A 14,275-nucleotide genomic window follows, 5' to 3' on the forward strand; every position below is an offset into this window, starting at 1 on the left:
GGTCAGTCGAGTCTTCACCTCTTGACAATCCCACATTGTCAAGGGTGTGACATTTCATGCAACGCTGTTGCCGTAGCAACCGAATATCGCCATGCAAAACAAAGTGCTAATTGACAGGTTAGAAATACTCCAATGCTCACTAAAATTACCACACACATCACCATCGACCCAAGGAACGACACCGTACGGATCTCGGCACTGCACATGCTATAGCGCCCCCTACAGTATTTTTAACAAACAGCCCCCCCAGCACATTTCACCTACATCCATGAAATTTGGGAGGCTTATAGAGCACATCAGGACGCACAAAAAAGCCTCTTGGAGCCATGTCCTAAACCCAACAGGAAGTCGGCCATCTTGGATTAATTGTGAGATTTTTGATGATTTTTCTCATTTTTGAGAGTTAATACCTCCTAGGGGATAATTCCAGGAGACCTGAAATTTTGTCAGTCCACACAGCAGGACTTGGTGATGAAAAGTTATCAAAAGTTTAACCAGAAGCCAAATGGTGTGGCCATGGCGACCATCAGCGTTTTGATGCTTCGCCATGAAACATCAACTGCTGTATAACTCTCCTCTGCATGCTCCAATCTGCCTCAAACTTTCCATGTGTGATCACAATCCAATCCTGATCACATCTACAGGCCAACAGACACTCTCAGTCGCAGCGCCACCTGTTGGAGGGACAGTAAATGCTGTATAACTGGCCTCTACATGATCAAATCAGCCTGAAACTTTTCATGAGTGATCAGAGTCCAACCCTCATCACATCCACTGTGTGAAATACACTCTGAGTTACAGCGCCACCTGGTGGATAGACAGGAAATGCTCTATAACTGCTCTGAACATGCTACAGTCTGGCTGAAATTTTACATGTATGATTGGACTCTGGTCCAGATGCGATTCAGAGGCCGACATACACTCTCAGTCACAGCGCCACCTGGTGGACGTGCGTGGATTCACCGACCAGCGTGGATGCGAGGACCCGTCCATCGCTGCTTGCAGCTTTAATTAGCTTTGTGCTTGTCTTTCTTCCTAGTATGGCTGGAGCATCTTCCTTTATTATCTCAAAGTCAGTCTGGTGTTTTTGACCTTTGCACGGGCATATTAGTGATGTTTTGCCCATTGGCTCCATTTTGTAGCCTGAGTATGCCACTAACTTGCAGTGAGATGTATGAAGCTTGCTACCCACTTGTAGTGCCTGGAATGTTTTAGCTGCAATTACATTACAGTCAGCTCCAGTGTCAATTCAAAATCTGACTTTTTTGCCATTTACTATCAGCTCTTCAGACCATCTGTCATTGTCATTCTGTGCATTTTTAACAGCTCCGGTATCTCTTGTTTCCATTGTTCTGATGAATGTGCCATCATCATCTTCATCACATTCTTGACTTTGTTCAACAGCATACATCAGGGGTGTCAAACTCAGTTCCTGGAGGGCCACTATCCTGCATGTTTTAGATGTTTCCCTCTTCCAACACACTTGATTCAAATGATCAGCTTATCATCAAGCTCAGCAGAAGCCTGATAACAAGCCTGATCATTTGAATCAGGTGTGTTGGAAGAGGGAAACATCTAAAATATGCGCGATAGTGGCCCTCCAGGAACAGAGTTTGACACCCCTGGCATACATCTTTTGTGTTTTTTTTTTTTTTTGCTGCTTGCTCGACACAACTTTGCAAATCGATTTTTCTTTTCACATTTCTTGCATGTTTGTCCATAGGCTGGGCACCTCCTCTGGTCATGTTTCTATTTACACTTGTCAGTTAAATTTCTCTTCACTGGATACAGGGCTTTCTTTTGTGCCATGACTTCTTTCGTTTGCCCTGGCTGTACATTTGGGTGGAGGTTAGTTTACTGGCACGTCACACGTTGAGTGCTTGGCAAGCGTTAGATCAGCCTCTGTGAGCAATCTGGCTCTTACTTGATCACCACGTATACTACAGACAATTCTGTCACGTATTAGTGAGCCATACAGGTCTCCAAATTTCCAAATTCACAGTCTTTTGCTTTATTTTTCATGTCTGTCACATAGGCATCTATCATTTCTGACAGGCCTTGTGCACGGGTGAAAAATGTGTTTTAGATATGGCAGGCTTTTTCTGGGCTCACAGTGGTCTTTGAACTTTTGCTTCTGGGGAGCTACACTCAACAAAAATATAAACGCAACACTTTTGTTTTTGCTCCCATTTTTTATGAGATGAACTCAAAGATCTAAAACTTTTTCCACATACACAACATCACCATTTCTCTCAAATATTTTTCACAAATCTGTCTAAATCAGTGATAGTGAGCACTTGTCCGGTGAGTATGTTGGCCATGCAAGAACTGGGACGTTTTCAGCTTCCAAGAATTGTGTACAGATCCTTGCAACATGAGACAGTGCATTATCCTGCTGCAGCATGAGGTGATGTTCTTGGATGTATGGCACAACAATGGGCCTCAGGATCTCGTCACGGTATCTCTGTGCATTCAAAATGCCATCAATAAAATGCACCTGTGTTCTTGGTCCATAACAGACGCCTGCCCATACCATAAGCCCACCGCCACCATGGGCCACTCCATCCACAACACTGACATCATAAAACCGCTCACCCACACGACGCCACACACGCTGTCTGCCATCTGCCCTGAACAGTGTAAACCGGGATTCATCCGTGAAGAGAACACCTCTCCAACGTGCCAGACGCCATCCAATGTGAGCATTTGCCCACTCAAGTCGGTTACGACAAACTGGAGTCAGGTGGAGACCCCGATGAGGACGACGAGCATGCAGATGAGCTTCCCTGAGACGGTTTCTGACAGTTTGTGCAGAAATTCTTTGGTTATGCAAACCGATTGTTTCAGCAGCTGTCCGAGTGGCTGGTCTCAGACGATCTTGGAGGTGAACATGCTGGATGTGGAGCTCCTGGTCTGGTGTGGTTACACGTGGTCTGCGGTTGTGAGGCTGCTTGGATAAGATAAGATAAGATAAGATAAGATAAGATAAGATAAGATAGACTTTATTAATCTCACAAAGGAGAAATTTAACATTACAGGGCTCTTAGAAACAAAAAACAGAGGAGTGCAAAAAGTCACGAAAGTGCAAGAACAAGATAATAAATATTGCACATAATAACAACTACACAGTAGTGTTATATAGTCTGAATGTCTGATGTACTGCCAAATTCTCTGAAACCCCTTTGGAGACGGCTTGTGGTAGAGAAATGAACATTCAATACATGAGCAACAGCTCTGGAGGACATTCCTGCTGTCAGCATGCCAATTGCACACTCTCTCAAATCTTGTCACATCTGTGGCATTGTGCTGTGTGATAAAACTGCACCTTTCAGAGTGGCCTTTTATTGTGGGCAGTCTAAGGCACACCTGTGCACTAATCATGGTGTCTAATCAGCATCTTGATATGGCACACCTGTGAGGTGAGATGGATTATCTCAGCAAAGGAGAAGTGCTCACTATCACAGATTTAGACAGATTTGTGAACAATATTTGAGAGAAATGGTGATATTGTGTGTGTGGAAAAAGTTTTAGATCTTTGAGTTCATCTCATAAAAAATGGGAGCACAAAAACAAAAGTGTTGCATTTAGTGTATTTTGCTCCTCTTATCATTGGTTAAGCCAAGTGTGACTCACTTTAATGCTTCTTTCCCCACAACATGCAGAAATATTGTACATTGCAGTTCTTCGGACCTCTATACCACTAGCAATAGCAAACACTTTGTCACGCTGTAGCCATGTTCTCCAATCCTCTGCGAGATTCTCTTGTCGGCTCAAACTCAGTTGAGGTTTGAAGTGTGCCATGGTTACCATATAATGTTTGGTGGTATATTAAATGACTTGACAGGACAAGCAAGTGTATGAGCAGCAGCAAGTCAATCATTTGTTTTTGTCAATAGCCATCAACAGTGTGTTACCAGAGGTTATCTTGCTCTTCCATATCTGGTTAATAAAACAACATTAATAATGTGACTGTACATTACAGGTCTAAGTGGGGACTTAAGGGAAACCAGTACAAAAGCTGAATTCTAGCATGATTTAACAATCTCTTTAGGTCCAGATGACAGACCTCCCACCTCTCTGTAGGCTGTTGTCTGTTATCTCAAGGTTCTCCAGTGTGTGTTGCAAACAATCAAAAAACACGACAGAAGTGCAACCCCTCTAAACACATTCAGCAGACATATGACATATCTCAAATCCATACAACATACTAATTCTAAGTATGTTTTGAATATATGGTGTATTTACTTTAGAAAGTGAAGCACAGAATATCCAAACAGTGCATAGACTAAATACAGTAAATTTGTGACTGTGTGATTCATGGAAGCTATTCTGAAACAACAAGCAAAATACGAGGTATTAAATCTTCAAGTCTATTTGGCAGTGAGGCAATGTAATGAAAATTTGACATATTGCACACATTGCAAAAATATTTTGTATACTGACTGCTGGATTTGAAACACAGACATCTACAGACTGGGTTACACAAATGTCTTCTGGCTCAAATTATTCTTTGTGTTGTGTTGGCTTCGACATGTGCCTCTTTAGACTTACTTTTTCTTCCTCTGGATTCTTTAACTGGGTAGTAAATGTGTTGGATTAAAAAACCGGTACACCTGTTACACTGTGGTTGCTTTCCAAAATGTACATTTTTTCTTTAAGCGTCTGCTATAGTTGCCCTCCGAAAATACGGACTGTTTCATGCAGTCTGCATACAACTGAGAGATACGAGTTTGTCATAATATTCTGCTTTAAACTTTGACTGTCGCCACCGTAGTTGCAAAACAAGCTGTTTTCTCTTAGTCATCTCAAGCTTATTTATTCTCATGCCAACACTGCATTGTATACACTACCAAGCAAAAGTTTGGACACACCTTCTCATTCAGTGATTTTTATTTAATTTTCTTATAGACTGATGTTAATCCTAAAGACATCAAAACTAGACTAGAATACATATGCAATTATGCCATACACAAAAAATGGTAATCTTCAGTATGAATCTACAATGAAAATAATACGTATGTGTAACTGCACTGAGGATTGTGGGTTGAAATGAGCAGAAAAGCATGCTGACTTGCTTAATGCAATATTTGACTGGATGTAATATGATGTGGGTATTTCTGGCAGTCATTTGACTTCCTGTGTATTGCGACATACTAAATCTTTTTCTGGCGTACCATGTAGTATGGCAGTATGGATACTGAAAAACAGCCTGCAGTGCATCTGCCTCTTCCAGTCACATGGTCCTCCACATCCTTGCGCAAACATCCTCATTTTTTTAAGGATTAGTAATTCTCAAGACTAAAACTATTTTTTTCCCCAGAATAGCCTTCAGAATGTGTGAAATGTTTGGCTAGCAGGATAGTGTGTATAGAGAAAACAGTTTTACAGAAAAAGAAAATAATATAGTAGTTGCACAATAACAACAATGCTCTTTCAGTTATATACTTATAAACTCCTAAAATAAATTCTTTGTGGTGGCCATCAGCCAAAATGTAGAAATTGGTGAAATCGACTTGCTTTTAACAATGGGTTCAATTTGGCAGAAATCTACCGTCATGACTTCTTCTTTGGTGGTTTTCAGTGCTGGCTTGCTCATGTGTCCACTGCATCAGCTAGTGCACTATAATGTCAGATCTACAGCCATTGAAATTATGACAATACAAACAGTAAAATCTTGCTCTCAGTTGTTTGCTTCTGACGCCTCTTTGCTTTTTTGTCCCAGCAGACTGGCTCACCCATCCCACCATCCACTGCTACCTTAGTAAGAGTCCTGAAAAATTCCAACACCCTGGGCATTGCAATAGAGGGAGGTGCCAATACACGCCAGCCTTTGCCACGCATTGTCACCATTCAGGTAGGACAGCCGTACAAAAAAAAGTTTCGGTCTGAAGACATTGATTTGTATGCTTTTAGTTGAAAAACTGTCAAAAACAGCAGAATCAATTTTAACTCTGTTTTAATAGAAACTGTAATATGAATATTACTTTGTATTAAAAACGAGCAAAAGATGAGTGCATCAGTGGATAGAAGAAGGTATGCTGGGTGCTCTTCAGGATCTAGTGGAAAAAATCCATTAAAATAGCAAAAAGAAGAAGAGAGATCCGAGGCACTCCGAGTTCCTAAAAGTCCTTTATTAATACATAGACGGCAGTTTATGCGTTTCGGCCACTACACGGCCTTCGTCAGAACATAATGCAGCGATAGGGCACAGGTGTGCCAGATAAGGGCTGAGAACTAGGTCACATGACCACATCACCTGAAACAAGACATCACTAATGAAATAACATTTAAAAACACTGACAATAAAGAGACCAGAAGAAAAAGGTAATCATAGACAATACCCATGTTGCCACAGCGCCCTTGAAATGGAACCGTTGTGTACAGCATAAGATAAATCTACAGCGCCCCTCAACCTGAAGGAATACATCCATCCATTCTCTATATACCGCTTTATCCTCACTAGGGTCGCGGGGGGTGCTAGAGCCTATCCCAGCTGACTTGGGCGAAGGCAGGGGACACCCAGGACAGGTCGCCAGTCTGTCGCAGTGAAGGAATACAATCTCCACAATATATCACTAACAGGCAGTGCAATAACAAGAAAGTCAGATATTCATAAAAACACCGAAAAGTCCACCTCCTCATTGAGGCCTGGAAACACAGTGGCTTTTAGAGTCTCAATCCAAAAAGTTTCTCTTTGTGCCAAAGTTCTTAGTCTGTCACCACCTCTGTTGGTTTTGGGAATTACTTCAATTGCCATCACAGTGAGTTGGTTAGGATTACAACAAATAGAGTTTTTGAAATGTTTGGCAATTGGGTAATTGAGACTTACAGTCCTTATTGCATATTTGTGCTCAGAGAATCTGTCTTTCAGTCTCCTTTTTGCAAGTCCTATATAGAAACAACCACATTTGCAGTCCAAACGGTATACGACATGAGTAGAATTACAATTAGCAAAATGTTTACAGTGAAATGTTCTGAGTCCAGATGAGTCCTTAAAGGTGGTGGATTTGTTGATGTGTGAACAATGGTTACAGGGTCCACACTTGTAAGTTCCCATGGGTTTTTGAAGAAACGTCTGTGGTTTGGTAGCAGGAAGATAGTTTTTTCCAGTTTATCTTTGAGTGTAGGTGCCCTTTTAAACGCAAATTGTGGAGGTCTGGAGAAGACTGGAGAGATGGAGGGGTCACTCCGCAGGATTTCCCAATTCCACTGAATGATCCTTTTAATTTTGTACGACTGACTGCTGTATTGGAGAGTGCAGAATATGCTGTTATCACCCCTTTGCCTGGACTTCGGCTTGAAGAGATTTGTTCTTTCAATAGATTTAGTTTTCAAAAGTGCTTGATTTAATGTTTTGTTACTGTAGCCCCTTTGTTTGAAGCGCCTGTACATGTTATATGATTGTAGGCATGTAACGATATGAAAATTTGATATCACGATAATTGTGATCAAAATTATCACGGTTATCGATATTATCACGGTATTGTGAAATATGTTCAAAATGTTTAAAAAGTACTCATAGGCACACTTAAATCAATGAACAACGTTTTTATTTTAGAAAAAACAATCAAAATATGAGCTTAAACCTTAAATAACATATTAAAAAGCTTAAAAAAATTAAAGAGGGGACCTTAAAAGAGCCAGGAGGTAGTCCGTTTGCTTGAAAGCAACATTAGGAATAACAAAGTACAACAAAAAAAGTAAGGTGCCACTGCCTCATAAAGATTAACAAATAAATAAAATTAAAATAAAATTACATTCTTTATATTGTGCAAATTGTAACTATCTTCACATTCAGTGCTCAGAAAGATCTAGTCTTACAAATATAATATACAATAACACTACTACATAAAACAAAGTAAAAATGATTTCGTGAAGGAACTTTATAGTGAGGCACAGCAACCTTCATCAGCTTCAAAAATCCAGGCCTCTCAACAGTTTGAAATGGCATGTCTTTTGCAATAAAATATGAGATAGCTGCTGTGAGGCCTTTGGCATGTTTCGATATCGGTGCATAAGCAGCCTTCCTTTCAAACGCCTGGGTTATTGTTTGTGCCACTGTGACCGAAGAAGTAGAAGCTGTTGGAGGATTTGTCCTGGTTCTGTCCACTACACGCCCTCTCTGTAAATAAGAGGAAAGCAAATTTATAATGGTTATTATTAAATAATTATTATTCATCATCACACACGCGCACGCACACACACACCCCTCCCTAACCACCCACACTATGTAACGCTGTCTTCTGAACATTAACCGGACTTTCTGTCGGCAACAACAGTGCATTTAGCTTTAGCCACAGAGCTAGTATTGTGCCGGAGCAGAAACGAGACGAATTAAAGCTGCAAGCAGCGATGGACGGGTCCTCGCATCCACGCTGGTCGGTGAATCCACGCACGTCCACCAGGTGGCGCTGTGACTGAGAGTGTATGTCGGCCTCTGAATCGCATCTGGACCAGAGTCCAATCATACATGTAAAATTTCAGCCAGACTGTAGCATGTTCAGAGCAGTTATAGAGCATTTTCTGTCTATCCACCAGGTGGCGCTGTAACTCAGAGTGTATTTCATACAGTGGATGTGATGAGGGTTGGACTCTGATCACTCATGAAAAGTTTCAGGCTGATTTGATCATGTAGAGGCCAGTTATACAGCATTTACTGTCCCTCCAACAGGTGGCGCTGCGACTGAGAGTGTCTGTTGGCCTGTAGACATGATCAGGATTGGATTGTGATCACACATGGAAAGTTTGAGGCAGATTGGAGCATGCAGAGGAGAGTTATACAGCAGTTGATGTTTCATGGCGAAGCATCAAAACTCTGATGGTCGCCATGGCCACGCCATTTGGCTTCTGGTTAAACTTTTGATAACTTTTCATCACCAAGTCCTGTTGTGTGGACTGACAAAATTTCAGGTCTCCTGGAATTATCCCCTAGGAGGTATTAACTCTCAAAAATGAGAAAAATCATCAAAAATCTCACAATTAATCCAAGATGGCCGACTTCCTGTTGGGTTTAGGACATGGCTCCAAGAGGCTTTTTTGTACGTCCTGATGTGCTCTATAAGCCTCCCAAATTTCATGGATGTAGGTGAAATGTGCTGGGGGGGCTGTTTGTTAAAAACACTGTAGGGGGCGCTATAGCATGTGCAGTGCCGAGATCCGTACGGTGTCGTTCCTTGGGTCGATGGTGATGTGTGTGGTAATTTTAGTGAGCATTGGAGTATTTCTAACCTGTCAAATAGCACTTTGTTTTGCATGGCGATATTCGGTTGCTACGGCAACAGCGTTGCATGAAATGTCACACCCTTGACAATGTGGGATTGTCAAGAGGTGAAGACTCGACTGACCAATTTCCAGCATGATATCACCACGTTTGGGGCCATTGTACCTGAAAATATAAGGCCTTAAACTTACTATTACCAACAGGTGGCGCTATGACTTTTTCAGAATTTATGAGTGTGGATGTGTTCAGACTGGACCTGGTGTCCATCATGTGAAGTTTGGGGCAGATAGGATCTTGTTCAGCTGAGATATGAATCGTTAAATTTTCATGGCGAAACATCGAAATTGGTTTGGCCGCCACAGACACGCCCTTTGATGACAATTCACCATTTTCACTGGGATGCATCATCAATGTGTTTAGGCTGTTGTCACTGCATTTGAAGTGAATATGATCAACCGGGTAACAATAGGGCATGAAAGTGTAAAAGATGTCTATTTCCTGAAACCACAAGGTGGCGCTATGACTGTCAATGAATATCCCTGTGTGGATGACATCAGGACAGGACTGTCATCATACATGTAAAGTTTCAGGCAGATTGGAGCATGTTGAGAAGAATTAGACACCACTTCCTGTTTCATGGCGAAGGATCAGTTGTTTGAGGCTCTGCCATGGCCACACCTTTTGGCTTCTGGTTGAGTTTTTGATAACTTTTCATCAGAAAGGTCTGGTGCATGTACTGGCCAAATTTCAGTTCTCTCAGACTTATCCACTAGGAGCTATAAATTTTGACAAATGTACAGCAAATTCAAGATGGCCGACTTCCTGTTGGGTTTAGGGTGTGGCTGTGATTGACTTTTTGGTGTGTCCTGATGTGGTGCATATGCCCACCAAATATTGTAGCTGTAAATAAAACATTGTGGAAGTTGGCCTAATGACCACTTTTTCAATTTTGCAGGTGGCGCTATAGAGCCATTTTTCCACACATATGCGCAACTCCCATAAAATATCAAATTTTTCGCCAGTCCTGATGTGCACGCCAAATTTCACGCGTTTTGGAATATGATAAGGCCGCCAAAAAGGCAATTCATTTCCCGAGGAGCGATTAAGTTTGAAAAATTTACAGCAAATTCAAAATGGCCAACTTCCTGTTGGGTTTAGGGCGTGGCTGTAATTGACTTTTTGGTGTGTCCTGATGTTCTGCATATGCCCACCAAATATTGTAGCTGTACATGAAACATTGTGGCAGTTGGCCTAATGACTACTTTTTCAACTTTGCAGGTGGCGCTATAGAGCCATTTTGCCACGCACATGCGCAACTCCCATAAAATATCACATTTTTCGCCAGTCCTGATGTGCATGCCAAATTTCACGCGTTTTGGAGTATGATAAGGCCGCCAAAAAGCCAATTTACTTTACGGGAGAAAAATAAATAAATAAAAAAAAAATAATAATAATAATAAACCCTAGGGTTTCAATAGGGTCCTTGGCACCGCTGGTGCCTTGGACAGTCGGTGCCCTGGCACCGCCTGTCCTTCGCACCCTCGGTGCTCGGACCCTAACAAGCAGAGTTTCCACGGTTCCCTAAGTCCCACATGCCTTCATTCCAAGTTAACTTACCTTTAACTCGCTGCACAGTTGCGGGTGGTGGTCCCGTAGATGAGCCAGCATGTTGGACGTGTTTCCACTCTTTGCCGATATTTTCTTGTGGCATTTTCGGCAGACTGGGTTGCTTTCTTCCACCAGTCTCCCTTGCGCGTCTTTATAAAATCCGAAGTACGCCCAGACTTCGGACTTGGTACGTTTGGACGGTGAAAAAATCTCTCCACTGCCGGTGTCCTCCGCCATATTTACGAGTTGTTTACTGTGCAGTGCGCATGCGCGCGGGGCGCATGGATCCGATCGGCTGCCTGCCGCTGCACTTCTCACAACAGTAGTAGGCCTATTCCTGAGATTTTCCGGATTGTGGCAATCAGACACGGTTTAACGGTAATTAAAATTTGAAACGGTAGTACTAACCGTCAGACATTTTAACGCGGTTTATCATTTTAACCGGTAATCGTTACATCCCTATATGATTGTTCCTGAAATTCTGAGTCTGAATTACATATGCGCTTGAGTCTCTGGAACTGTCCAAGGGGAATGTTGGAAATAAGGCTGGATGGGTGGAAACTGTCAGCTCTGAGGATAGTGTTTCTGTCTGTTGGTTTTCTGTAGATTGTGGTACGGAGAGATCCATCCGTGTCGACGTAGATGTTCAAATCCAGAAAATTGATGGACGTCTGACTGAACTCCAGGGTCAATTTGATGTTAGGATTGGTGCCATTTAGGTAATGGTGGAAGTCCTTTAACTGTTGAGCAGAGCCAGAGAAGACAAAAAATAGGTCATCTATGTATCTGCCATAGAAGTGAATGTACTGTCTGAAGGGATTTGTGGGATTCAACACATACCATTCTTCCCAGAATCCTAAAAAGAGGCCAGTGTAGTTTGGTGCATACGCAGCACCCATTGCAGTCCCTTTTATTTGTCTGTATAGCTTATCCTGAAATAAGAAGATATTGTTATTCAATGTCCAGCGAGTCAGATTGACAGTAAAGTCAGTGGGAGGGTTTTGATTATTGGGCCTTTTTTGTAAATAATGTTGTAAAGCCAGGAGTCCCCCAGGGTGGTCAATGTTTGTATACAGCGCCTCCACATCCATAGTAACAAGAAAATAATTTAAATTGTAGTTCATTTCGCCAAGGATATTTAAAACATGGTTTGTGTCCTGTAGATATGAGTCCTCTAAGATGGCGCTGTGCGAGCAGCAGCTGGTTACGGGAGCTCTCAACCCTTTTTTCTTACTTTTCGTTTTTTCTATTGTAAATAGGCACTTTTTCCTATTTTTCCATAAAGTGGGTGAAGCTTTGTGCAATCGTGCATATAGGAAACCCACTTTTATCACACTTTTATTCGGAGTTGTGCTGTTTTTTGCACTTTTTGGACTTGCTTCAGGTGAGCCCTCTGGACACAGCGACGGCCACTCTGAGGAACAAAGATGCTACACACGTGAGACCCTTCTCGGCCTCCGCAGCTCATCCTTTCTCTACACGGAGAGGCCCCATGTCCCCGCGGAGATACGGAGGAAAAGAAGAGGCTGCAGAGGAGGACGGCGAAAGCGCAGGACTTACTTTCCCTCTATCATCATGGGGAACGTCCTCTCCATCACCAACAAGGTAGAGGAGCTGGCCACGCTGACGCGGCTGAAGGAGCATCGTGAGTGTAGCCTCATGTGTTTCACGGAGACGTGGCTGAATGGATTATGTGAATACACCGGACTCTGTGGTTTCCCTGAACGGATTTACACTCGCGCGCGCGGACCGGAACGCGGTGGGAAGCGGCAAAAAGTCTGGGGGAGGACTGGCTGTGTACGTGAATGAGCGGTGGTGTAACCCAGCAAACGCGCATGTGAAGGAACAGCTGTGCACGCGGGACTTGGAGATGCTTACGGTGGCGCTGCGGCCGTATTATCTACCGAGGGAGTTCTCGCACGTGATTGTGTTTTGCGTGTACATCCCACCATCAGCTCATGCAGGGACAGTGTGTGAAAGACTCTACAGCGCCGTGAGCGAAGCCCAGAGCCGCCATCCCCGGGCGCTTGTCCTGATCAGTGGAGACTTCAACCACGCCTCCCTCTCTGCCTTTCTCCCAACTTTCACACAGTATGTCACGTGTCACACGCGGGGCGACAAGACACTGGACTTACTGTATGTGAACGTGAAAGGCGCCTACACCGCTGCCCCCCTCCCCCCACTGGGCCGCTCGGACCACAACCTGGTTCATCTGCTCCCCCACTACACACCCAAGGTGAGAAGAGGACCTGTGCAGAAGAGAACTGTGAAGGCATGGACAGATGAGGCCAGTGAGAGACTCAGAGACTGTTTCCAGACCACTGACTGGAGCGTGCTCTACAGTCCTCATGGAGATGACATCGATGGCCTCACGCATTGCATCACAGATTACATCAACTTCCGCATGGACAGCACTGTGCCAACTCGGACGGTACGGTGCTTCTCCAACAACCACCCCTGGGTCACCCCTGAGCTCAAAGCCCTCCTGAACCAGAAGAAACGGGCTTTCATCTCAGGGGACAGAGAGGAGCAGAAGAGAGTGCAGCGTGAGCTCCAGTGGCGGATCAGAAGGGCCAAGAAGGACTATGGGAAGAGGCTGGAGGAGAAGCTGGTTCAGAACAATGCGCGGGACGTGTGGAGAGGACTTAAGAACATTTCTGGACATGGACAGAGTGCCAGAGGGACAGCTGATGGAGACCAGCGCAGGGCGGACGAGCCGAACTGTTATTTTAACAGATTTGACTCTCCCCCCACCCCCTCTGCCCCCTTTCCTGCTCCCCCCTCTTCACACATCCCCAGCCCAGCAGACCCTCCCCTTCCTGCGACACCTTCACCGGCCCCCAACTCACCCACACGAACTACTCCCACCCCCTGCAGCCCACCTCACTCCCCCCCTCACTCCCCCCTCTCCTTCACACCGGACCAGGTGAGGAGAGAGCTGAGGCGACTGAAGCAGAGGAAATCTGCTGGACCAGATGGCATCAGTCCCAGGCTGCTGAGGACCTGCTCGGACCAGCTCTGTGAGGTCCTCTGCCACCTCTACAACCTGAGCCTCAGCCTGGAGCGGGTCCCCGTCCTGTGGAAAACCTCCTGTGTGGTCCCAGTCCCTAAAACAGCTCACGCCAAGGAACTGGCCCACTACAGACCTGTCGCCCTCACCTCCCACCTCATGAAGACCATGGAGAGGCTCCTCCTCCACTACCTCCGCTCAATGGTGAGCTCCGACCTGGACCCGCTGCAGTTTGCCTACAGGCCCAACATGGGGGTAGAAGACGCTGTCATCTACCTGCTGCAGCGAGCGCTCACTCACCTGGAGAACGCTGGCAGCGCTGTGAGAGTCATGTTCTTTGACTTCTCCAGCGCCTTCAACACCATCAGGCCGGCGCTGCTGCGGGGGAAGCTGGAGGACGCGGGAGTTGATGAACATCTCGCTGCCTGGACCACTGA

At 44.3% G+C, this 14,275-nt stretch overlaps 1 protein-coding gene across 3 annotated transcripts in view; it reads left to right on the forward strand.

Moving 5' to 3' along the window:
• Window positions 1-14,275, forward strand: part of LOC110971863 (whirlin-like) — a 211,107-nt gene that overhangs the window by 183,182 nt on the left and 13,650 nt on the right. For 2 of the 3 annotated variants that reach the window (XM_051950658.1, XM_051950660.1), the window contains one exon: window positions 5,723-5,854. In XM_051950658.1, the coding sequence (XP_051806618.1) occupies window positions 5,723-5,854 (132 nt within the window). The remainder of the gene's footprint in view (window positions 1-5,722; window positions 5,855-14,275) is intronic. The other variant, XM_051950659.1, reaches the window with a different exon arrangement.

Source organism: Acanthochromis polyacanthus, chromosome 7 (assembly GCF_021347895.1).
Source record: "Acanthochromis polyacanthus isolate Apoly-LR-REF ecotype Palm Island chromosome 7, KAUST_Apoly_ChrSc, whole genome shotgun sequence".
NCBI classification, from domain to species: domain Eukaryota; kingdom Metazoa; phylum Chordata; class Actinopteri; family Pomacentridae; genus Acanthochromis; species Acanthochromis polyacanthus.